At 51.7% G+C, this 25,162-nt stretch overlaps 1 protein-coding gene across 2 annotated transcripts; it reads right to left on the bottom strand.

Annotated features, from left to right (window-relative positions):
- Positions 1 to 13: 13 nt before the first annotated feature.
- Positions 14 to 24,713, bottom strand: PHF19 (PHD finger protein 19). Of its 2 annotated transcripts, none has more exons than XM_030536137.1 (15): positions 24,640 to 24,713; positions 20,904 to 21,107; positions 19,031 to 19,112; positions 16,109 to 16,204; positions 14,895 to 14,995; positions 12,995 to 13,143; positions 11,173 to 11,268; positions 9,805 to 9,873; positions 6,726 to 6,846; positions 5,442 to 5,509; positions 5,066 to 5,236; positions 4,287 to 4,374; positions 3,357 to 3,442; positions 2,642 to 2,737; positions 14 to 1,310 (listed from the first exon to the last, which is right to left on the bottom strand). In XM_030536137.1, exons 2-15 carry the CDS (start codon positions 21,090 to 21,092, stop codon positions 962 to 964), a joined length of 1,761 nt encoding a protein of 586 aa, XP_030391997.1. In that variant the 5' UTR covers positions 21,093 to 21,107; positions 24,640 to 24,713; the 3' UTR covers positions 14 to 961. The 2 variants fall into 2 exon arrangements, with proteins under 2 accessions (XP_030391997.1, XP_030391996.1); XM_030536136.1 differs by having other exon boundaries at positions 14 to 1,313.
- Between the last annotated feature and the right edge of the window lie 449 nt (positions 24,714 to 25,162).

The following is a 25,162-nucleotide window of genomic DNA, read 5'->3' on the forward strand; positions in this document are numbered from 1 at the left end:
GCACACTCAGGCAGATCAAAGCAAGTTCAATATAATGCGGTTTCACCTATAACGCAGTAAGATTTTTTGGCTCCCAAGGACAGCGCTATATCAGGGTAGAGTGTACTATATAATTGCTTTGGCAAGAATCCGCCTGCCCAGCATTTTCTGTCAGCACAAGAATGTGACACTTGGGTCCTTACGCATTATAGAACTGGTTATATAGGTGCTTTCTGCTTTAGTAACAAGACCAGTGGTGTCTGTTATTTAAGGCTTGTATGTGATCATAAGACACTGGTGAACTTAGATGTGGTTCTTCTGCATAACAGCACTTTTATGGTTACTAGAGGGGATGATGGTTTGAGCTCTACACAGATTGGTTTTCCTTTCTCCACTCAACCTTCCCTCTTTGCTTTCCTTTCACCACAACAGCTGCTCCATCAGACATGTGTGCACTATCAGCCAGATGCTGGGTGGTTCGGATGGGCCTATCATGCCTCTATGGTGCAACAGAGTATCACAATGAAAAGCCATATCACTAATTGCTCACTTCCACAAAGATGGCTCCCTTGGCTTAGCCAAGGGGTCCCGTGGGGAAGCCAGTTGTATATACATGACCAATAAAATAACCATCATTAAAAACAAGAACTCTATCAGTTTTAGCCACCCGATGCCGCGGCTCACAGTAAGTTTCGATGTAATCGCCATGTCCAACTGCCTCTGCTATACCCTGTCCTAAGTCCTTCACAGCTCCCTAGAGATCCCCTGCTCCAGACGGTTAAGTGTTCCTTTCAAACCTCGCCTGCACAAGTCACTGTAAGCGTAAGGAGAACTGTCAAAGTTCTCCTGCATCGGTGCGCGGCCAGCACAGGAGCCCTGTTCATCCACATCCCTTGCCTCCTTTGGTTTAGGTCATGGGTTTTGTTTGACTGATCTATTTAATTCTAGGAGAGGTTTCCCAGGCTGGTCCAAGCCAGAGGGATCAATATGGGGTGGTGCCTTCCCATTCTACCAGATACTGGACTTTCCCCTCCGGAGTCACCCTGCGGGCTAGCACCTGGTACTTCTCCCCACACACCAGCCTGCCGGCTGCTCCAAAGTAGTTGGTGATGGAGGACTTGAGGTGAGAGAGGGAGGAGTCGTCCTCGCTGATGCTCTCCAAGGTGTGGCTGTCGATCCCGTCATCCTGGCGCTCCGGGGCACAGGCCACCTCACTGCTCTCTGAGGCGCAGCTGTTCAGGTGCCCGCCTTGTTCGATGCCTTTTCTCTTCCCCCCAACTGGGGTGTAGGCCTTAGCCGCCAGCTTTCGTTTCCGGCTGCCCACGTTCCTTCTGCTAGGGGGAGAGAGAGAAGGGGATGGGGATAAGAGAAATGCTGGCAAAAGGAAACTACAATGCTGCAGCGCTGACCCTTAGACAAGACACGTGCCTGGTGATATCAAGGGCTCCTGACCCACAGGGCCCTGCACTGAGCCAGCCAAGTAGGGAGCTGGAGGATGTTGACTAATGAAAGCAAGTTTTGGTTTTGAGTTTCCCGTCCCAGCTGCTGAGAGACTTTACGTGCACCAAGAAGCGAAGGCTCACAGGGCTAAGAACAGCAGTACGGGTGCTCAGACTCTGGCTATAGTCTGGAGACCCAATGAGAGGGGAGGGTCTCGGAGCCTGGGCTCCAGCCCGTGTCTGAACAGCTACACTATTTTTAGCCCTGTAGCGTGAGACTTGCGAGCCTGTTGACGCAGGCCGAGTGTCACTGCCGCGGGTCTCTTTTGCTGTGTAGACGTATCCTAGTACCCCTCTCAGAACATGGCCAGCTGCGCCTAGAGAGACCCATTTCTGCGATGACGCTAATGCCAGCTTCCCAGAGGCTTGTGAGCTTTAATCCATTTAGCTGTGCGAGGTGCTTCAGCAGGGCTCTGCACAGCTCTGACTGCAGGGCAGGAGACATCCCATGGAGATGGCTCGGCAGAGTGGGTGTGTTCAGTAAAGCTGCCAGTTCACGAATAACGAGTCTCTGTCCCTACGAATGTAAAAGCTCCCATCAGCTCCAGGCAAGCCAAGGGTAGTTTTGCTTACTGAGGAATGCAGGGCCAGTCCTTCTGCATTAAAGCACAGTGCTTCCCTCACCCTGCCAAGCAGATGGCAGGAAAATAGGCAGTTTTATTTAATGACCTCAAATAGGCACTGAACTAACTGGCTGCCAGCTGTGGGCATCAGCTGTACAGTGGGTGGAGTCCCCAAGCCAAGGACACAGGAATCCTTATTGGCAGGTGCCCAAGGACCACCTGGGACCAGCTTATTTGCAGCGTATCCTTGTGAAGAGATTTAAAAAACAGAAGCTGGGTTTTCTTGGAGCCAGGCACATATGTCTGGTGACAGTCTCCAGTTAAGTAATGTCCGGGCAGAGAGAGAGAGGGGGGGAGAGATGAGCAATTACTTGGAAACACTCTGGGTGCAGAGCAGTTGGGAGGCAGCATGCCCCACAATGAGAGAAACTGCAGGGAAGAGAAAAGTCCAGGATAGCTTCCAGTGACCAATCATTATCAAGAGCTAACTCTACCTAAGCCAGAGGTTAATGGAGAGTTAATGAGGATCACATCAGGGGCTGGAAAAACAAAGGGCAAGAACCTGGTCTCAGCTCAGCCCAGCCCAGCCCCTCCCCTTACCTCGATTCATAAGACAAGCTTGTTATCGCAGACCCAGATGTGCTGGCAGCATCTGTGGAATCCAGGTCAGAAAGAAAAGTCTGCCCTGAGCTGGCACTGAAAGGAAGAGAGACCGAAGTCAATCCTGACCAGACCTCAGCCACTGTGCGAGCTCAGCATTTCCGGCTGCATCAGTAGCACATGCCCTTCTGTGTACGTACAGGACCCAGCTCCAAACAGAACGCCAGCTAAAACATGCAGCCTGTTCGGTGACATTCAGGAGAGCAGCAGCACATCCCTATCAGGACAGCCAGGGGGGCCTGCACTGTGTTAGTTAAAAGCCCAGAATTCAGACAGGAACATAGTAACCAGCGCAGACCCCTAGGACTTCCAGACCTGCCAGGATGGGGCTTTCATCAGCAGCCGGCGAGGGCTCCCCACCCTCCTGCTTCCATTTCCCAACAGGGCACAAGTAGATTAGCTGGTGCCCACTGAAAATCTTGATTCCTCATATAAATCTGGGATTGGAGACTTGTCCAATTAAGCCCCTCAAACATCCTTCACCTTTGGGCACCTCTCCTCTCCCCAGCACGCGAGGGAGTGAAGAGGGCAACCCCCGAACCACGGTGATGGCTACCCCCAGCATGGCAAAGAGCGGAGACACATGCACAGAAACCCGGCATGGTTTCTTCTTACCATCAAGCATTACTGCCCCCGGGACAGATGTGCCATTTACCTTTTTAAGCTCTGAATTTCATCCAGTGTAAAGTCAAATATACTGGCCAGGTGGTGGTTTGTGCTCCAAGCCGAGGTGAAGTCACTCTGCATTGCAAAAAAGTATATTCATGAGCTGACAACATGACTCGGTGTGAGCAATCACAGCCAGCGTTTCCTACCGCGTCGGCCTCCCGCTTCCATCTACTGCACGCTCTCAGATGACCTGTGCTTTAGACGGTCCCTTACCCCTCTGCAGAGCAGGCATGCAGAAGGCTGCCGTTTGGAGCTGGGCGCAGCTGGAGGGTTGTGGGGAATCCCATCCATTCTTTTTCTAAAGGCACCTTTTTCATTAAAAATAATAAAATGTTCCATGCCAGCGGAGGTTCCGTTTTCCCTGGTTCTCGTCTGTAACTGAGAAGCTGTGAGGGCATTTGGAAGGACGGGGGACAATTATACCTGATACATCTGAGGATGTCTAAGTCTTTTACAATGGTTTCATCAATTTTTACACCTCATGCTGGCAGAGACCAAGTCTCACAGCAAGTCAGTGGCAAACCCTGTAACAGAACCCGAGACACCCAACTTTCATCCTAGTGCTCTAGCCACCAGAAGACACTTAAACAAAGACGTATTTGGAACTTCCTGCGCTGAGCCTCTTGTTACTGGCATCAGAAGGCTGGTTTGTGGCCAGCAGGGCAAACTTTCAAATTGGCACTTTGATCCTGCCTTTATTAGTCATCTCTGCCTGGGGAGTGCGCAGCCTATGCTGGATGGAAAAACAGCGAATTGAGGAAAGCAATCAAGCCTCCTAAATGTCTCTTGGTAGCAGCAGCACAGGGATCTTGCCCAGTTCCGTGTTTGAAAAACAAAAAGCAAATAACTTCAGTAATTCACCCCTGAAAAACAACATCAAGGATAGTAACAAAAGAAAGAGTAGCGAGAAACTAACACTGGGAATAGCATCCTCCAACAAAAATTTTGATCTTTTTCTTCTAGCAACTCGCCTTTTCTGCTGTTGAAATTCATGCGGCAGCAAACTGTGAAAGCAAAGAACAAAGACAAAGAACAGTTAGAGTCAGACTTGCTGGGAGACTGCAAATCACATAACAGGCCTGAGAGGGGTGTATAGAGAATGCCTATTTTGGTTCCAAGCAGCCAGGGAGAATCCTAGGGTGGGGAGTGTGGTCTTTTGAAAACTGTAAAATTTATGAGCTGCCATTTGAAATCCTAGTCCTGCTTGCAGCCTAGGGGGCTCTGGAGAGAACCATGAGACCAGCGCTTAGTAGTCAGTTTGCAAAGAGCCAGTTACAATAAGGTGGTGTGAGTTGTGGCCTCTCTGTTTTATGGAGCAGCCTGGTTTGTTTCTCTCTGTTTTGGGGTTCTTGTGTGTTCTGAATTCTAAGGAATAAAATAATGTTACACTGCAACTGTCCAGAAAGAGTGTCTGTTTTTAATCTTATGTCTCTGTTTGTTTGCTGTGAAACACAGACAATTATCAAGAGAGCCTAGGAAAGCTGCTTTACTGTAGTGGCTGGGAAAGAACTAGGGAATGCTGCATAACCCAGGGGACCCCATGACTTATCATTTCTGTGTCAGAATTTAAGACAGAAGCAGACATTCTATGGAGGGAAAGCTCAAAGGGTTTATGGGGAAGCCAGTTTTCTTAAGAGGACAGACGCGGAGGAGGAGGAAGAGAGGACAGTGTGAAGCGAAAGCATGGACACAGACCCGTTTTTATGGGCGTATTTGCTTTTTCCTCTCTTCTTCAGCTCAGAAGCTCCATTCTCACCCAAACCTGGTACTTTCTCTGGCAGGAGCTTGCTTGGGGGGTTTGGCGGGACACGAATTCGCAGGCGAAAGATGCATTTCTTCTTCTTGATTTCCTTACCGCACAAAAATCTAGAGGGCAGAAGGTACAAATCCCCTCGTGATCTATTGATTTTTAAGCTCTGAATGGGAGTCTTCATGGCCAACTCTTCCCCTCTCCCACCCATTACACCTCAACACCTAAACCCTGCGAAGCCAGTCATTTCAGCCCCTCCAGCTTCCCCACACTTGCTGAAGCTGAAATGTTGAATCAAACAGTCCCCTCACCGGGGCTCACCTGCTTTTGTAGCTGTTGAGTGCATTGAGCAGGTGTGGAGCACGTTCTGAGGCCGGAGTGCTGGTCAGCTGAGATAAAGCATTGGCCAAAAGGTCATTTCAGTAACTTGAATATGTGATCAGCAAAGCACAGAGCACACGCTGGCTAGAGAGCTCGTTAGCGTCACCGTGGTTATTCCGAACTTAAACAAATGGGGGAGCCCACACTACAGTTTTCTGCTCTGGTCTGAGCAGGTCTGAGCATAAAGCTCAGAAACGCTCAGCCAACAGACCCCCACAGACCTCCGGGATGCAAATGCTCAGACTGCGTTTATTGTTTGGACATCAGCACGCTGGGTTCCTAAGAGTTAAAATCCCTCCCTTGCTTTGCTCTATTTATTTATTTTTTTAAACGAATGATTGTTGCATTTACTTCCAGCACGTCACTGGGCGTGGACAGCAAAACTAGCCTTGTCCATTTCCCTGCCCAACAGACCAGCTGCCATGGGGACTACAGCAGATCTACAGTCAACACCGTCCACCCATAAAACCCAGCTCCTCTGCCAGCCAGAGAGCTGCCAGATGGAATCCATGCCAGGGAGCTGGCCGAGTGGGTGGTTACAGGGAGTGCGTCGTGGGCAGGCAGAATGAGAGTCAATCTTGCAAGCTCTGGTAATGCCCCAGGCAGGTGCCCTCTGTCTCCCCGATTGCCCTGCACACAGTCATTGACTGAATGATTACCACAAACCCCGCAGTGCCCGGGCACCTTGTACAAACACCTGCTAACAATTTGCTTCTAAGCTGAAAACAAGCCAAGTCCATCCAGAGCCACAAAATCCACCCCACTGTGGCAAACCCCCTGGACCCCCAAGGAAGAGTCAGGCAAAGGCGGTTTTATACCTCCTACACTGTGCCCCTTGAGGAAGCACACAGAAAGGTGACCATCCCGGCCCCCTGCACCAATCCTTTGCAAACAAGTGCCATTAAAATGCATCCTGCAGTTTATGGGTCCTTCCCGCTAATAGAGACGCCCAGAGTGCAAAGAGACACAGCTTATCACCATGGGATTTCACTATTAAACACACCGGAATTCACCTCTCTCTCTGAGTGACACTTTCCCTTTTGCTGTCTGAGCAGACAGGAACAGAGGCTCCCAAAGAAACCCTGGGTTTATGTTCTTTGGAGTCAGCCCGGCCTCATTCCTGGCTTTAAGGGGTGGATGGTCCATGCGTCACTTCCCCTGCAGCCGCCTATCGTTCCCTCCAAGCTGCCTTCCCCCATCCCATCCCAGGCCCCATGTATGTACCTTTCCGAGCTGTAAAGGATCCCAGTGGTGATTTACAAAGGCTAGGATTTCCTCAAAGTCGAAGTACTTCTTTTTGCTCTGGACGCCTAGATTATAGAGGGCCAGGTGGACAATGTCAACCCTGTGGGAGCAAAGGTGCAAAAGCTGCTGAGACTCTGCAGGCCCCACTTAGGCCAGGAGCTGCTTTCAGATGCACTTGCATTTACTTCAGGTTTGCAACCCTGAGCTTCCCGCTCTGGCTTTGCCATCACCATGGCAGCTGCCTTCTCCCCACTCCTGCCATTCTCCTCTGATCCTACTCCAAGTAACCTCTTGGATGCTCAGGGGGTCTGATGGATGGAGTCTACATGGCTGATAGCAGAGCAGGGGAAGAAAGTCACCTGTCCCTTCCCCGGAGCTGCCATTCTTCAGGCAGTAGCAGACATGTCCTCTCAGCGAAACCCAGTGGTGCATCCTGCACTGTGGAGAAGGCTTGAGACCAGATTGTGTTAATCTGCAGCGTGGGATGCTGGCTAGGACGTGGACAGAGCACCCCATTGTAGCTGCCGTGCAGGTCTGGAGAGTCATAGCAGGCTCCATTGTATTTGCACATGCACAAAAGTGGATTAGAGGAATAACTAAAGGGCTGGTTTAAATCCATCAAAGGGGAGCCAGGAAAAGGAGGATTAAGTGGCTGTTACGTTGACCTGTTTGGCAAAATCCTGCAAGGGGCTCTGCATGCGGGGAGATTTGCCACGTGCTGAAATACCTGAGCCCCTCCAGGCTGGCTAACCTGCGGAGTGCCAGGATTCACTCCTAATTTCCTGGCTTTTTGTCAGTTTCAGCCACATGCTCAGTGCTTCAGTGGAAGCAGTGGGGAGGGGGATTCCTGGCTGATCTAATATTAGCTGAAAAACAAAAGTGCAGGAGGCTGGCAGCTGGCTACAGAGGCTCCTAGTCACATAAAAATAGGTCCTGGCTGCATTACATCCTGCCTCCTTGGATACATATCCCCCCGTTATATACGGTACCCCTCTATTCCTATTCTAAACCAGCTATACAGCATGGGCATACCCTGTTAAAAAGCTACTGTACTTCACCCCAGAGATAGCTGCATTTCAGTGGCTGGTTAAACAATGTCTGTATATCCTTGATACACTTCACCATGGGGGATTGTGGGAATTCATTAATATAAACATGTAAAGCATTCTGAGAGTCTCAGATAAGAAGCACTAGAGAAGGGGAAAGTGTTATTTATCCTCTGACCTATAATGTCTCTGCTATATAAACTTGCACTTAATCCCTTAACTAAAGAGAGAGATATGTGGCCAGATCACCTGGGTGACTTATCTGCTGGCAAATATGTACTTTGGCTCACATACAATAGGGCAAGCATGCAGCATGGATCCAGCCTCCTTAGAAATCAGTGCCACACAGCTTGACTCTCAGAGCAGGATGTGCTCAGGAGAAGCCCTGGGCTGGCTTGCAGGTCAGAAAAAAGGCTCAGAACAGAACTAACCAGGGCCAGTTCAGATGATGCCTCCAAAGCTGCAAAGATCCTGGGAATCTCCCTGCACCAGGAAGAGGGTGAAATGCCAGTGTGAGGCTCCTGTACTCTGCAGGGTAATAGACAAGCTGATTCCCTTTGACCTCCAGGAGCTCCATGGTTCTGGAGCACAAAGGAAGGTCAGAAGCCTCCCCATTTAGGGCACAAAACAAAACAAATCACCCTCTTTCTGTTTATCAGGAAACTTCCATCCACTAGTCCCTAACCGACTCAACAGACATATGCACCAGTTTTAGGGGCAAGGCCTGTTCCCCTATGGGACTGAACCATGCTCCAGCTTGCCTGGCACAGGTTGATCACTGAAGCTCACACACTGAATCCCAGATTAGCTTGAGCTGGCAGAAAATCAGAGTGAACTGCATCAGACGACTGTAAGTGAGGAGCCTGAGACTGGAACAAACCGGGTAGCAGTTCTGCAGGTTGGGATTAAGGGGCATCAGCAAAGCTGTGTGTGGAGCCCTGGGCTGGAGGAGCAGGTCAGAACAGAAGGGGCAGAAACATTTTCATGCACCCCAAACTATAAAATAAATCCTAGGCCCACCAATAAAATGGAAATGGCCCCTCCACACAGATCCCCAAAGCTTGGGGGGAAAAGGGGCCCTCACCCAGGGATGCTCACTAGGCTGGAACTCAGGACGTGGTGAGCTGGACGTTCGGCGGGGCTGCGGCCGCTCACATGGGATGGGATTGGATTGCGGCTGCTCGGCAACTTTAAGAGCCAGGCCCGTTGATTTTTAAAAACGCGTGTGAAATCAGGCTGCTGGGCCAAGTAACTGCATGAAGACGCAGCTTCAGTTCAGTGTGCAGCTTAGGCGGCCATGGGGATGCCATTAACAGGGGAACCCTGGAGACTGCCACATTCAGCACTCCTCCTCCACCATAAATCCAGGCCCTGCTGCATGCAGGACAGAGGGGGAGAGCCATGAGGCCCAGGAAGGATAAATGGTTCCTGATTATCAAACTGCTGATCAGGGAGCCAGATGGGCTGATCAGGGTTCTGTTCCCGCCCCCGAACTGCACAGAAAGTTCCCAGAAGAAAGTGACAGCTGAAGACACTTCACTCTGCACTCGAAGGGGCACCAAGGGGAAAGGAATCCATTAGACACTGGCTTCTCTCTGGCCTTCTCACTGTGCTGAACAGTGGTTCCCAGCGTTGCTGCTGTGTATTACACTTCATAAAGTAAAGAACCTCTCAGAGAAGCCGTCCCTCTGTCCCTCTCCATGTTGATCCCACCATTCCTGCAGCAGCCATAAATAGTGCCCCGGTACAGGAGAAAATGACCTCGCTCTGCTGCAGCATGTGCATCTGCTTGGCTACATCTCTTCCAAGGGACAGTTACAACCCTGGGCCATGTGGAGGCACTTCGCAGACCCTGCAGTTCCAGGGACAACTCTGAAAGTCCCTGACCGAGCAAGAGAGCAGCACAGGCAGAGGCTGGCAGTCCAGGAGTCAGGGCTTCGCCCCGCCAGCTGGGAGCCCCAGCTTCCAGCCCTGATCTCTTGGTCCCAAAGTGACTACTCGCCAACTCTTACCATCTCAAGGGCAGGCGCTTGATGTATTCTGGCCCCTGGTTACACACCGCACAGAAAAACACATAAAACCTAAAAAAGAGAGAGAGAAACGCATGGTAAGGTGGGGGGCAGCTGAGAAGGGGGATGGATATGGGCTCATCTCTCCAACAGGACAGCCCAAGGTTCAGCCCATCCTCCCCAAAGGGCAGCAGGTCTCAGCATTACAGTAGGATCCTCTGTGCCCATGTGGGGCAATGACTGCGGTAGAACCCATCCCCCTGCACGTGCCAGGCTGTGTTCGCCTCTGGCCCAGATTGGGGCCAAAGTCACTCCGCTCCCCCGGCCAATGCTTGCAGGCTTCACTCCCTCCTCCAGCCCCTGCCCCACTCCCATCCTCAGCTGCAGAGAAGGTCACTGCAGAGCCCTTTGGGTCAGCCAGAGGGGGTTACTAGAGAGGAACCGAAGCACCCCTTTGCCTGCTGGGCTGGGCAGGCAGAATCCAACCTCAGCTTGGCACTCTCCTCTGCCCACCACATGTGGCTGGGAGATGTGCCACCAATGCCCGGGGAGGGGATGACAGGCTCATTGCCTGCCTCTGCACTAGTTTGGCATGGCCCATGCCAGTTGCTTCAGATCAGCAGAGCAAAGCCATTCTCTCTGCTGTGCCTGGCAGTCTCCTGTCTGCAGGCTGCCTGCCAGAACACTCCCTGACTGCACCGGGTTGGGGGGTTAGAAATGAGTGAGGAGCAACCTCCCAGCTACAGACCCTCCCTGCCCACAAAAGGGCAAGGACTCCCCTCCTCCACACACAGCCAGATATGCACTACCTGGGGCTTGTCCACACATGCACAGTTAGTGCGCAGCAAGCAAGGTGCAGATCTGCTCCACATTAGCCATCCACGCACCAAGTGTCCATGCAGGCCCCGCTGCTGCACACAAACAGTTCCTCGGGGTGCTTCCAAATCCCACTCGGGAACTGTTAGTGCACAGCAGCAGGGTCCCCAGGCCCGGCAGGCTAGAGCAGGGCAGACTTGCACCCCGGCTTGCCATGCTCTGAGTGTCCACATAGACAAGACGGAGGGAGAGACTCGCTCAGTCAGTGAACTCAAACCAGCAGCTCTCTCTGGACCGCTGCTTGCTGGAATCCAGCAGCTCTCAGCCTAGCAACCAGCCAGGATTTCAGCTGAGCAGCAACTCCCAGGACACCTGAAGGAAGTCGTTAGCCTGGGATGAAGAGACCCAACCTCACTGATTCCAGCTACTCGCAACACAGCTGTGAGCGTGTTAACAGTCAGCGGGGGGAGGACATACGGACTGACCAATTCACAACTCTTGCTCGACCCTCAGGGATGCACGGAACAAACCAGGGTGAGCTGGGGAAGGACGTACCGGTCTCCAAACATCATGGGGTCGCTAAGGCACTGCGTGCAGGCCTCGTGGAACCACTGCCTGCAACTGTAACACTGCAGCATCTTCAGGTACCATCTGGGAAGAGAGACTAGATTTCAACACTCTCGGAGGTGCCACGAGGCGCATTATGACCAGAACCCCTTTGCTATACATGGTGCTCTACAGGTGAATGGAGAAAATTCTCGATTGCGCAGCATGTTGGGCAGGCGTTGACACCGGGGCAAAGTAAATGTGCAAAATGGGCGTGCAATGCTCCCCAAATGGGAATGTCAGGATTCCATACCCCCTCCACACTGGTGGAAATGAAGGCGCAAGGCACAAGACAGTGGAGAATCAGGCCTCCTGGGTCTGGATTTGTAATGTTGTGGGGGAAGGGCTGTCTTTGAAAAAAAAAAAAAAAAAAAACCACCATTGACATTTACATTAAAAAGGAGGAGCAAGGGGAGTCCAAATGGAGTTTTCGAAGGAGGCAAAGAAGTCAGCCAGCCCCACTGAACTGCCCTGGGTGCTGGGCACTTAGCTAGGGGCTCCTTGGAAGATCCCAGGTTCTACCCAGACCTGGATTTCCCCAACAATATTTTTTATCAAATGTAAGTTCAGTAACTAAAGCTACTTGGTCGCAGCCTTCTCCGCTGGATTAGATATATTGATCACACGGGTAACCTCTCAGCAGCTCGCTGGAACAGCTGGCTTTCTCAGCAGCCTCTCCCAGTTGAGCACATGGGAAACCTCACTGCAAATGCACCGTGCAGCAGCTCTCTAGATGGTTATTTTGGCTGTCCGTGACTTTCCCCAACTGGGTTATTTTTGGATGGGGGATTCCTGCCTGCAGTTTACTGTTACAGCAGGGGAAGCAGCCCTTGCATCCCAGAGTGCTGAGTGAACTGCAACCCATCCCCTTCCTCCCAGGGACAGGGCATCCTGCTCAGACACATTCAGGGGGAATGGGAAACGCTGCAAAATCAGAACATGACACATGCATATTGGGTGAGAACTGCACCCTCAAAAAAGCCTTTCCTAGGAACTGACCTTCTATCTCACACTTGCCTTAGAGAGGAAGGATGGCCTAGTGATTAAGGTAATGGACTGGGACACCAGTCCCAGGCTTTGTAACAGTCTTCCTCTGCACTGGTGGGCAAGCCTTCAGCTCTGTGCCCTAGTGCCCCATCTATACGGCGGGGATAATGACATGTCCTTTGCTCAGTCTTGTCTATTTAGATTGGAAGCTTCACTGTGCCAGGCTCTGTCTCTCCCTATGTTTTTGTATCATGCGTGGCACAACAGGGCCCTGATCTCAGTTGCTGCCATGATACAAAGATCAAAAACAGCCCAGAGAGTCAGTCTGTGCCAGCTAGCTCTGTTTGTCTCCCTCACCAAGCTGAGGTGGTGTGAGAGTAACACTCAGCAGCCCGGCTCATGTGGACTAAAGTGCAGTCTGAGTCTGAACAGCGATTGAAATCGAAGCAGCCCTGGTTTGCTTCCTGGGCATATTCTGTTACCCCACCCCTCCCCCGCCTCTGTCTCACTCTCCCTGGCCCTGCTCAGCAAACCAACAGTTATGGGAGAGGGAGCTGTTTTCTAGTCTGGCTCAGGCATCAGCCACAGAGTTGGTAAGTAAGGTCCAGATGCTGCCATCAGAGCTGCTTGCAGAGATCCCTGCCGCTGTGCAGGCCCAGCTGAGCCCATGGGGACACAGCTGTCTCGGGTATACTGGAGGAGGGGGCACATCATACCATTAAAAGTCTGATCCTTGATAGCCACATTCAAACCCAAGTGCAGTGTAATAAGTTTGGGGCCTTACTCTCCAGGGCCCCCGCAGTAACAGTAACACTGCTGCGGATTGGTCCTGTGCAGAGAATCCCATTCCAGCTGCTCTGGGTTGTAGGACAGCACCATCTTGACTGCTTGCAGCGTCTTGGCGATGGCTCCCTTCTTCAGGGCACCCCCTTTCTGCAGGACCAACCAGAACACAGGGTCAGCACAGCTGTGCATGAGGAAGCTTGTCACTAGAGGTGTGAGCCTGGCCCCATTGAAGGCAATGGGCATTTTGCTATCAGACGCAAGGATGCAGGCTCAGGTCCCAGGCTTGGAGGCAGCATGAAAGGAGCTCATGGTCAGAGCAGGGGGCCAAGAGTCAGGGTGCTCTGGCACTTGACTAGAGCAAGGCTGCCCAGCAGTTACTTCCCCTCTCTGTGCCTCAGTTTTCCCACCTGCAAAATGGGTGTCATACCCAGTGGGAAGCGTGGAAACAAATCCATGAGGGTAAAGCCCAATAAGCCTCTTCTAACAAAGGTGCTGAAGGAGTGCTGGGGTGCTCAACTGCAACTCCTACCAGACACTCATGCTGGTGCTCCCATAGTGTCAGTTCAGCCTTAGCTGAAAACATGTCCTCTTTCCCTGCTATTGCATTCCTGAATTCCCCAATGCTCTACTTCCAGTATTTGCAATCCTCTAGCGTTACATCAGCTTGGGGTTCATGTTGGCTGACAGTCACCAGAGTGACAACAACTGCAGCAGTCTCCACATCTGGGTCCCTAGCAAGAGATTCCTTTAAAGGGCCCGATCTGCACAGGGCAGAGGGTCAGCACTCTCTGAAAAGCAGGCCCCTTTAAAGGGCAGCAGCTAGGCAAGGCCCCCAGATCACTAGTCACTTCTGAAAATTTAGGTCTTCTCATCCAGGACCTCAATCCCTGTGAAAGGTACTGTGTAAATCAATCATGGAATACAGCCTACTGGGGCAAAGAGAAGTGAGTGCCAGGGAAAGCCTGGGAATTGAATTTCTCTCTACACTGATATAGGCCTGGCGATGCTCCCCCAGAAGTTGGAGGGAGCAGGGCTGAGCTCTGTGGCTTAAGCCCATCTCTGCTCCATAAGCCTGACATGGGCACTAGCAGCAAGGACCTCTCAAGGGGGCTTTCTGGCCACTGACACCCACTGGCAGGAGCTGGGGGCTGGAGTGAAAGGGAACAAAGTTGTTGTACAGGAGGCAAGGAACAAGGGGTTAAGTCCCTTTCCCCTGTTAAAATGGGCAGGTCCCAGGAGTAACAGTCACTTTTTAATGTTTTCCAGGATTTTCCACGGTTATTTCAGCTGAGATCTTGACCGAGCTGTGACTTCCCCCCTGCAGCACGGCTTCCTTCTGCCAGCTTGGCTGCTGCAAAGGGGCTGCCATGCCCTGCCCCCCACCGGTAAATTCCCTCCATGCAGCAGGGCCCCCCTAGGCACAGAGACAGCTAGGCCAGCACTGCAGGAGCTCTCCCTGCCCCCACATGGGGGGCACAGCCAAGGTGAATCCTTATGATTCTGTGCCCTGCCACAGGGCACAAGTTAGGGTGGGCTTCCAGAGGGAGCAGCGGGTGCTGAACCGGCAGCCCCCAAGCAGGGGCGATGCAAACTGGCTCCCTTCTGTCCCTGCACAGAGGGGGGGGATCCTGCCCTCTTGCCATCAGCTACAAAGGATTTTACCCCTGCATAGGAATGCAGGGCTCTTTTGCCCAGTCCCCCTAAGCTAAGCGCCAGGGTAAGCCCAGCGCAGTCAGCCACTCACTGCCGAGAGTTTGCCCAGCAAACATCACTTGGCAGGGCAGGTTCTTGTTGGGGTTGGCAGCCCCTGGAAGGGAAGGAGTTAACTTGTAACTGCCACACCCACAGAACCAAAACGGACCAGAGAGTTGGCGAGCAGGATGGCGAGCCTCACTCACCCGTACAGCCAGGGCAAATATACATCTCCGACAAAACCAGGGCGTCAGCACGGGGCCGTCGCTGCTGTCCACCACCGGGATGTGGCACTGCTGGTGGTAACCTAGAGGAGGGACAATCAGTGTACAGCAAGCAAGAGCCTCCTGGGAGCACAGAGATTAGCTGCCCAATGAGAAGGCAGTGGTTGCGTGCGCACAGGTGTGGCACAGCCGCAAACACACACAACAGCTGCCACTAATGATCATGGAAGGGGATTAAACGGTATCTTGTAGCCCCGACTGGATAACGTCGGGTTCTCCCTGCCAGAGAAAGGCCAGCCTGGAGCTCAGCACGCATCCAGCATTAACGACAGCTCCCCTGCAGTCAGCATATTAGAGCCATGGGAAACCTGGTGGGGTTCAATGAATCAAGAGGAAACATTAGCTGCATCCCATTCCCCGTAAACTTACACTCCCCATGGACACCCATTCACAGCCCCACTCATCTTGCCAATACATACACACCACACACGCCCTCCATTCATCCCCTGCAAACACCCCTGCCTGTTACCCGCCCCATGCACTTTCATTCATCCTCCCCAAACGTACATGTAGCCCCATGCAGCCTATGCCCCGATCATTCCCCCAAACGTACACACACTCTGCTCACAACCACACACGAAACGTCACAATACTCCTCGGCTGCTTCCTGGGGTTCTAACCTGTCTCACAGCGGTGCTGGGACCCCAAAGCCAACGGGGATTCTGCCTGAGAGTGGCCAAGCTGGGCACCTGGCTTTCAGCGACTGCCACCCGTTTTCACTGTGTCAGAGGGACACATGGCACCATACTGGGGAAAGAGCTGACTCTGCTCATCAGCTACCCTGTATTAATAAACTCTAGGTATCCACTTAGTGTAAAAAGGGACAAGCGGATCCCCTGTCCCTCCATCTTGATCTGCTACTCTGTGAGAAAAGTTCATTTTCTCCTTCCCTCCCGAACAACGACATTGTGGCCCTTCAGGGCCAGAAAACACAGAAAAACGAAAGCCACCGTCACTGCCAGGGTCAGCCAGAAATGTTGAAGCAAGGGAGCCATGCTCCCTCGCAGCACAGAGCCTGCAGGAGGGGGAACCAGGCATGCTGGGCCCCTCTCCACTTTGAGAAGACCACTGGAATCTGAAGCAGTTCCACCATCCGGGGGGCATCACACTCCACCTGGAGCAGCACTCGTTCTTACCTAGACCACATTTTCCACAGATGAGGATTTCGTTCAGGGGCCCTGATGTCTTTCCCAGGCAGATGTTACACTTTGGCTCTTCTCCGGGGACACCAGCTAAAAAGAGAGCAAGGGAGCAGCAGGTTCAGAGATGCATGATGGAAATACCAGGGGAGGGAGAGGCGGGGAGACAGTCCGCTGGCAAAATTCTATTTCTACCCTCAAACACACATGCTCCATATTATATGGCTAAAGGAAAGAACCTGGGCAGCTCCTAAGTTCTTCTCCTGGCTCAACCACGGGCTCACCAGCAGTAATACTCCTACGTGCAGACACGTATGCAGGCTAGAGCCTAACCCAGAACCCAACCCAGAATCCCCTTGGACACCTGCACATGCTTCTGTTCTGACCCACTTTGGTTCATAGAGGAGAATAGTTTCCCCCAAGGATGATATTTGCTTTTCAGCTAACATATGTTCCCAGGTCTGTCTGGGAGGGACATCCGTAACAAAGCGAGGCTTGCCGGCATCTGCAGAAACTCCAGCTAAGAACTGACCTGTTGGATCAGAACCAGCAGATTTTGTCTTGGCCCCTACACTCGCCAGACTTGGCAAAACACTGAAGTGTGCATAGAGCTGAGCCAGAAAGCTGGGGTGAAAAAAACCACATCATTCCCATGACATGCGCTTGTGAAGATACGTCCAAGAGCAGGAGAATTTATAGGTTTTTTTTGGCCTGTAGCAAAAATCAAGACTTCTGTACCAAGGCAGCCCATAAATTGGCTCTATGGGGCGGACTCTCATATCACTCGCACCAGGGCAAATCCAAAGTACATCCATTGGAGCAATGGAATTCTACCGGTGTGAGCAGAGACGCAGGCTCTAGCAGCATTTATATATTCCGAGTGCAATTCCCGTTCACTAAAATAGAGTCACGATTTCCCCCTTTGTCTTTGGATCAGAAATAAAGTGGAAGGTTTAAAGACTTGCTCTTGTCTCAGGGAAGTTTCAAAGTCCTCCTATTTCAAGATAATGCTGCTAGGCCACATTTCTTTCCCTCTGTTTCTTATTGCTATGAACAGGTGCACGGAACTGGGATCCCTGTTCCATCCTTCATCCAAATGGATGGCCAAGTGCTTACCATACTGAGCGAGAACCAACTAGAGGCTTGATTTCAGTGGAAGCTCATCTCAACCTTTACTCATACGCACATTCACAGCCCACCCCTCATGAGCACACAATCCCCTGAGGGCAAATCCTATCACTTGCACACAGAGGGGAGGAACTGCTCCAGAGCGAACCAGTGGCCATAGTCCCAGCAGGGCACGTATCCTCCTTCACTCCCTGTCCTAAAACTGAGGTGTAAGGATTGCCAGAGGCACATCCCCGTTTCAGTGAAGATGAAGCTATTCTTGCATGTTTTGTTTAAAAAGAAAAATGTAAATGGCATTCTGTGGGATGAGCAGCGCTTTATAAATGCCGCTACTTATCCCAGAATAATTATCCTATTATTTAACCCTCCCCAAATAATAAACTGGATCCTTTTCAGATTTCTACTGCTGCTATGAAAGGGTTGGTCTTCAGCACAGGGCAGGGGGGAAAATGTCACCCTAGGTGAACAAAAGGCACCAGCTGAGGCATCTGCTTTTTCTAGACTAGAACTATTCAGCTTCATCATCCAGGTGACACAGCAGCATGAGGCCAGTCTGATGGGATTGGGAGAGTAGCTACCTGCTGAGCTCTGCATTACCATACATGAGACCTAGGCCTGTTTCCTAGTTCCAGTCTCTCAATCCTTGGGCCACCAGTGGCTAAGGGTTCTCCAGGTACCAGACACACAACCCCCCCGAGAGCAGTAGGAGACGTGCCTCACTAAAGAGCATACCCAGCCCTTGGGAAAATGCATTGGTGGCCTCTGTCGGGACTCCTGACCCGGCCTCGGCCATTAGGATGAGGAATATCCCCCTTGGGAAAAACCCAGGCACATCGGCAAAATTCACAGCTCCAAACAAATGGAGCTAAATGATCACACAGACAGGACATAAGCCAGAGATAAGAGTCCTGCCATTGGGCATGACGCAAGCACCAGCCAGAGACAAACACAGCCCAGTGAACCACCATTAGTCTAGCCAGAACACCCAAACAGTTCTTCCTCCTCCTAATATTTTCCAGATCACCAGTCAAACAAATGGCTCCAAGGGGTTAAAGGAATGTCCACTCAGACAAACAGATCATTTTCTGGACAGACCTGCTGCTCTGGGCAGCACTGAAAGGGTTAAAATGCCTTGTTTTGTTTTGTTTTTGTTTTTTTTTACGTGCACTGATGCAAATACATCCCACAGATCCCAGCAAGGTACATTTGGAGCCTTCATCCAGACCAGGCAACTTGGCACATCAGAAATATCAGCGCGTGAACAGAATGACTTTAGTGGCGTTTGCACTGACCCCGTCCTCACGCAGCGCAGAGTGGGGCAGAAATCCTACGGACGGGGAATGGGGTGCTGCAAGAGGGGGACCGGTGCCTAGGCAGTAGGTTTCCATGGGGCATTCACTAGATGAGTCTGGGCAGGGGAGGCGGAGTCAGGCTGCATCACACGTATGTTATACCAAAACCTACTATCTAACTTGGCACCCAGGCTCGGTGACCCACAGGGTAAAGATCCCAGCTCCTGCCAAATGAAGAGCCAGTGTAGGGCAGCAAAGGAGTCAGCTGGGAGCAATGGAAGAAGATGCCCCAGAGCTACCTTTGAATAAACAGTGTCCAGATCTCACGCAGCTATAGCCACTCCAGCAAGACAAGAGAAAAAGGGAAGTCTGGGGGGGGGGGGGGGGGGGGGGGCTTCAGGCCAACCTTAGGAGCAGACGCTGCTGAGCCCCTGGTGAGATTTGTCCCTGCCTGTTTAAAAAACCCCAGGGCAGGAGAAGAGACCAAAGCATCACTTACCATGCTGAATATCCTTCCAAAGGACCCAGTACTTGGAGTTATCTTCAAAGGTCACAAGACAGCTCTGTTTGGAGCCACTTACCTGTGCAAACAAGAGAGACGTCAGGTGCAATTTTATCCCCTTCAATTTAAGTGTATTTTTAAAACTCACAACATTCTGCCAGCTCTGCCGCGGGAACTCGCTGCAGTATGTGGATTTTAAAGGAACATCCAGTTGCATTTTGTTTTGGTGAGGAATGCTAGACTAATAGCCCTGAAAACCAAAGCTGGCTGTGTTGCCACCTATCAGTTGCACAGGCAGCACCAGTGCCCACTCCTGCTGTGCAGCACCATCGAGAGATGAGAGAGTATTTCTTCCCACACTCATCCAGCCCTTGGCATCTCTGCGGAGGAACCCACTAACATGACGATCTGCTTACCCTCTAGAAACTGGACTGAAGCTCAACTCATTTCACCAGCCATCAAATGAAATTATTTCTGGTCACCACTGACATGGGCTGGATGGAAACTAGCAGCCTAAGAATGAGTCCCCAAATCTGCACCCACTTGCAGAATTGGTCTTAACCCCACTAGTCGGGCTGTTTAGCATCTCAGCACAATCACTGGATGTGTCCCACTGACCCTGGATAGCTTTCACAAGCCTATTCTTCCTGTTAACACTTAGCCAGCATCTTCCATGGAGGGCTCTCAAATTACTTTACAAAAGTTGGGTGTGTGTTAAGGTTTTCCCCATTTTACAGGTAAGTAAACTGAGGCACAGAGAGGTTATGTGTCTTACAACATTACACAGGAAGTTGGCGGCAGAGTCAAGACTAGAACTTGTGGGAAATAAAAAGTACAAATGTTGCTATAAAATTGCACATGAAATACGTTGCTGGGATTTTTTGTTTCAGGTAATTTGATAAAAGGCCAACTTCCAACAAAAATACACAGATTCATGGAGTGAAAGTTACAGATGCAGGCATTATACTGCCTGTATAATAATGCCTGCATCTGTAATTTTCATTCCATGCATCTGAAGAAGTGGGTTTTTTACCCCCAAAAGCTTATGCCCAAATAAATCTGTTAGTCTCTAAGGTGCCACCGGACTCCTCGTTGTTTTTGTGGACACAGACTAACACAGCTACCCCTCTGATTCTTCACTGCGTAAAGTTACTCAGGGATCCCCTTCGCTGTCTCCTCACTGCCCCCCCCTTACCCCAGGCAGCAGCAGCAAGCCGTGGAAGCAGGTCAGAGCAGGTAGGGGAAGAGGCCAGAAGGGGGCGGCACCAGGGCCCAGGTGTCGGGCGGCAGGAACGGCCATGCCAGGGGAGACAACGCCTCTCCATGACTATTATACCTGCCGCCCATGCCCAACGTATGTGAAAGAAGCTGGTCTGGGGGGCCTGGAGAGGAGATAGGACTGGGGACTTGAGCACGTGGAGGAGGAACTGCTCTTGGAGTCTGGCAAACCTCCAAACAGATTTGCAGGGGTCAGTACCCTGTGAAGCAAACTGCAAGGCTTAGCCTGGGAAGCCCTTAGGAAATGAGCCCAGGAAGGTTTGCACAGGTCCAGTGTTATCAGAGAACAGGGGGTTCTGTTTAGCTCTTTGGGCGAACACATCTCTCTCTTTTTAAACTGGGACCTGAATCCAGATTTCAAAACACCCAAAGTTTGAGGGTACTTGAAGGCAGGGTTTGGGTAACTCCCATTATTGAGATATTGGGATTAGGATCTGCTGGGAGGTTCAGATCAGGATCCAGGTTCAGATTCCAGGGCCGCTCCCGCCCAACAAAACTTGGATCTAGGTTCTGATTCATGCACATCTCTGGTATATAAGTAAGTAACAGGGAACCGTGTCAGACTGCACAGAGCTTTGAACGCCTACTTTACCCTCTTGATCTTTCCAATGTAATAGAGTCCATCAGTCCACCTGCAGAGCACATACTGCCCCTCAGTCAGTTTGACCATCAGATCTCTGCAGCCACTCCCATTCGCAGAAGAGTTGACTGCTGCTTGTTGCAGGTGGCTGGCAGCTGCATAGACATCTCGGATGATTGGGTTGTGTGCGCCGTTCTCCATGAGCCTCAGCAGACACTGCCAATAAAATACACACTCAGTGACTTTTCCATCACAACATAGGGAAAAGCTAGTTCTGATCATGCAAACTCTCCAGTCCTGGGAGCCATTGGCACCAGTCTCACCATCCTTAATCAGGCAAAGCTCTCACCCACTTTACTGGGAGTTTTATCTCTATAAGGGGGCTGATGTTGCAGACCTTATGCATATCACAGGATTATTGCTAGTGTAACCCACTCAGTGGGGTGTTCTGTTCCCCTATAGCAGTGTCAGGGCCACAAACAGAGGTTGATGAACCATGGGCCACAAACAGAGGTTGTGTCAGCCTTGGCTAATAGCCACTCTTTTAGCTCCAGCTGTAGAGACGTCTGCCCTTAGAACCAGAGGGCTCAGTCTATAGTTGAGAAAACATAAGTTATATTAGCCTTCAGTTAACAAAATCAAGGGAAAGGATAGACAGCTAAGATCATAATGAACAAAGCGAAGAGTTCTTCTGGTACCGCTCATTTCAGAGGGCTCCGTCAGGTCTGAAATACTTCAGCCAAAAGGCACGCATTTGAAGGGTTGACAGAATTTACTTTTTATTTCTGTGAATTTTAATTCAAACATTTCTCTGCACTTCTTAATAAACCCCCAAATCCAGCAGCACCGGACCAGAGCGCCAGCATGAAAATTAAACTGACTATAAACAGAAAGTGATACTGCCCAGCTGAGTTTCACTCCCCTAGAGAAGTGAAGAGCAAAAAGTAAACAAATGGCATCAAGTAAATTTGATTTTTAAAATACTTTTAGTTTTAATCACCATCGATATCATTAGTAAACACAGCTAAGACAACATCATTGAGTGACATACGATTTTTATCTTGATACTGTCCCTTTAATTGCAAAACATACTCCTGCCTTAGTTTATGCCTTGGAATTGATTTAAAATATAAACAACACAATGTATTTTACCCTGGGGACTTTGCACGCAACCATGAATACACCCTGCAAACTACCAATAAGATTTACAGCTTCAATGAGACAAATTTTAGTGGTTATTGAGTCCCTCAGCTAAAGTTCAGGCAAGCCTGTCCAAATGTAGCCAAGCAAAACAAACCCAGCAAAGATCTCTGGGCAACCACATCAGCGAGCCGCTACATGCCACTGAAAAATGCAAGTCACCCTCTGATCGGTTTTCATATTAAACCAGACTATGACATTAAGACCTGTTTCAGTTTCCCCTTAAGTCACTGGGAGACACCCACTGACTTCAGTGGGAATTTGGCCTTCAGTTTAGTAAAACAAGTACTTTTCGTGCTATTATTCTGAGACAGACAGCAGGTACTAGAGTTACAGAGACAGACAGGCTAAAGCAGGGGAGGTCAGGGCTTTCGGAAACTCCCATCCACGAGTAGCGGGCAAGCTTCATTTTGAAGGTTTCTCTTCCCAACTACCTTAACCTCTTGAGTCCACAGAGCCAGGCTGGAAATTCCTAGAGAGCAGCCTCACTCGCTGTTGGTGTCTGTGCTCTGAGACAGAACCCGGAAGTGCAGAAAACATGCAAAAAATAACATCTGAATGGGAAAAAAAAGAAACTCCTTTCCCCATCCCTCATGCATAAATGTCCAGTTTCAGGGCAAAGGTTGAAGTCATGTATCCGTACTGGTTCTCCCTGCTCTAGTCTCACTGGGCCATTTGTGAAGTAAGATGCTACCCAAAGGGGAGAGGATGAGAATCCAGTCTTAGCTATTATTACCAGCTAACAATCAAAGGCAGCCTTCACTCGGGACAGGATCCCTTTGACATCAGTGGGAATTTTGCCAGAACAGGGACTGGAACCCCTAATTCAGTGTAATCGTCAGGATGATCTTTTCTCACACAGGCCCCTGGCATAGCCTGATACGCCCACGCAATGCAAGGCTTTCTGCGGAATCACAGGTGAGTCTAAATGGGTATGACTTGCACACCAAGTGGGCTAGAAGAGGAAGCAACAAACACCAGTTTAGATTCCCCCCTGGATTTGGCCCTATCCAAGCAAAGCTGGGCTACTCCTGGGAAATGACACATTCCCAGCTTGTTAAATATTTGCTAGAGAGCAAGGCGCCTTTCCAGGCAAGACCAAGGCAGTCAGTCCCAAACTGAAAATACTCCCCTTGTTTTCCAGAATAATGGGTGGAATCATATTCATTTTCTCTGCATCTCAAAGAGAATATACTAAGACAGGAAGAGCAGCCAGCCCAGGAACACCGGGTCTCTGCTGTCACTGAAGTTCAAAAGGAATGTTTGCATTTGGGCCCCCATCCCCAGCAGAAATAAAAGCAGTGCCTCTGCCGCTCGCGCCAGGAAGTGAATATTTGAAGATGAAAAATCGCTGCCAGCCCGAGGAACGTCAGAGACTCTCCTACATTCCAGAGACATTAATCCCCTTTTCGGGAAGGACCCTGTGGCCTCTCCAAGGCAAAGCTTCCTAGGCTAATTACTCGGCCCTGCAAAGGGCAGCCTCTGCCAGTGCTCAGATGGGACTCAGACGTGCACACACCGGGTCTGTGCCCAAAGCCCAGGCTAGGGAGCAGCCCGTGCGGTGATGACACGAGCCAGGTCCGGGTAACTCCTTTCCCTCACGGCTCTGCGGTGCTTTGGGAAGTGATCTTGGCAGATGGCCAGCACCCCAGCCTCCCCTGGCTTCAGCAAGGGCAGGTTCCTTCATGGGCACGGCTTGCCCCCCAGCCCTCCCTCCATGGGTGGAAAAGAGCATCAAGTGGGGGTGAGCGCCACATGTCCCAGCGCTGGGAGAGAAGGGGGCAGCCCTGTGAATTGGGGGCAGGGGGCACACCCAGCTACACTCACACCCTCCCCACTTTCCCTGTCTCCACCAGCCAGGACCTCCCCACCGGTCTCACTGTGCAGCAAAACTCCCCGCTGCAGGACTTACCTAGGAGCCGGTCGCCCACAGAGCTGTGATTGGTTGATTCAAAAACATTCAAAATTAAATCCATTTTGGGGGGGTGTGGGGGGGGGAAGAGACACACACGGTCCCGGCCAGCCGGAGTCAAGCGGCAAACGGGTCCCCAGGCGGATGCGGCGCATACAAAGTCCCAGACACGCGGGGCCAAAGCTCCCGTGGAATAAGGCAGCGCCGCTGGGGAGGGTCCGGCGATCTCCTCTCTCGCTAACTTTCCTGCGCGGCCAGCAGCCGCCGAGCTGCCAACGTGCCTGAACTAACAACCGCTCTGGCGAGAGGGGGGTGGGATTGTTAATTAATGCAACAGCCCCACCCCGGGGGAAGCAGGTTCAGCCCCTGGCGAAGCCCGGCGGGGGGGCATGTCAGGATCCGCCAAAGGACCCCCCCCCCCCAACAAAAATCCAGCTAAACCTACAGAATACAAGCAGTCGGGGGGGGGGGGGGGGAGCTTCCTTCTCGCCTGGATCTCCAAGCGCAGACACCCCCTCCCCGAGCCGGCGGCGGGGTCGGTGCCGCCCCCCCACGCACCCACCCGCGGTCACCTTGCAAACTTTGCGCGAGCCATGGCCGGCGGCCCGCGCCCCCCCGCCCCGGGCCCCCCCTTACCGCTCCGCCAAGTCCTCGGGCTCAGCGCCGGGCGGAGAGCGCTGCCCGCGGGCGGCTCAGAGCCTGGGGCGCGGGGTCCCCCCCGGCCGCTCCCCGGCTAGCAGCGCTGCAGGCGGCTGAGGCGGGGCGCCATCTTTTTCACTTTTTCCCGCGAATTATTTACGTTTTGCTTATGTAATTAGCAGGGGCCCCTCCGCCTCCGCCCGGCCGGCTCCCTCCTGCAGGAAGCCAGGCAGCGCCCGGGGCCCTGACAGCTCCCGCCGGCCGCATTTAAAGGGAGCGTGCCAGGCAGGGCCGCGTGTGCCACCCGCACGGACACGCGTGCACACACGCGCCGCTGTCCCCTCGGAGGGCCACCGCGTTGTGCCTTAGAGCCACCCACTCCCGCCAGCTGTGCGCACAGCAGTGCAGACAGACACACACACTCGGATACACCTGTGCACACCCACAGGGAGCCACACACCGAAAGGCATGGGCACACACAGCTCTGCATGCTGCAAACACACAGCACATATTTGTACAC

This window comes from Gopherus evgoodei, chromosome 16 (assembly GCF_007399415.2).
Source record: "Gopherus evgoodei ecotype Sinaloan lineage chromosome 16, rGopEvg1_v1.p, whole genome shotgun sequence".
NCBI classification, from domain to species: Eukaryota; Metazoa; Chordata; order Testudines; family Testudinidae; genus Gopherus; species Gopherus evgoodei.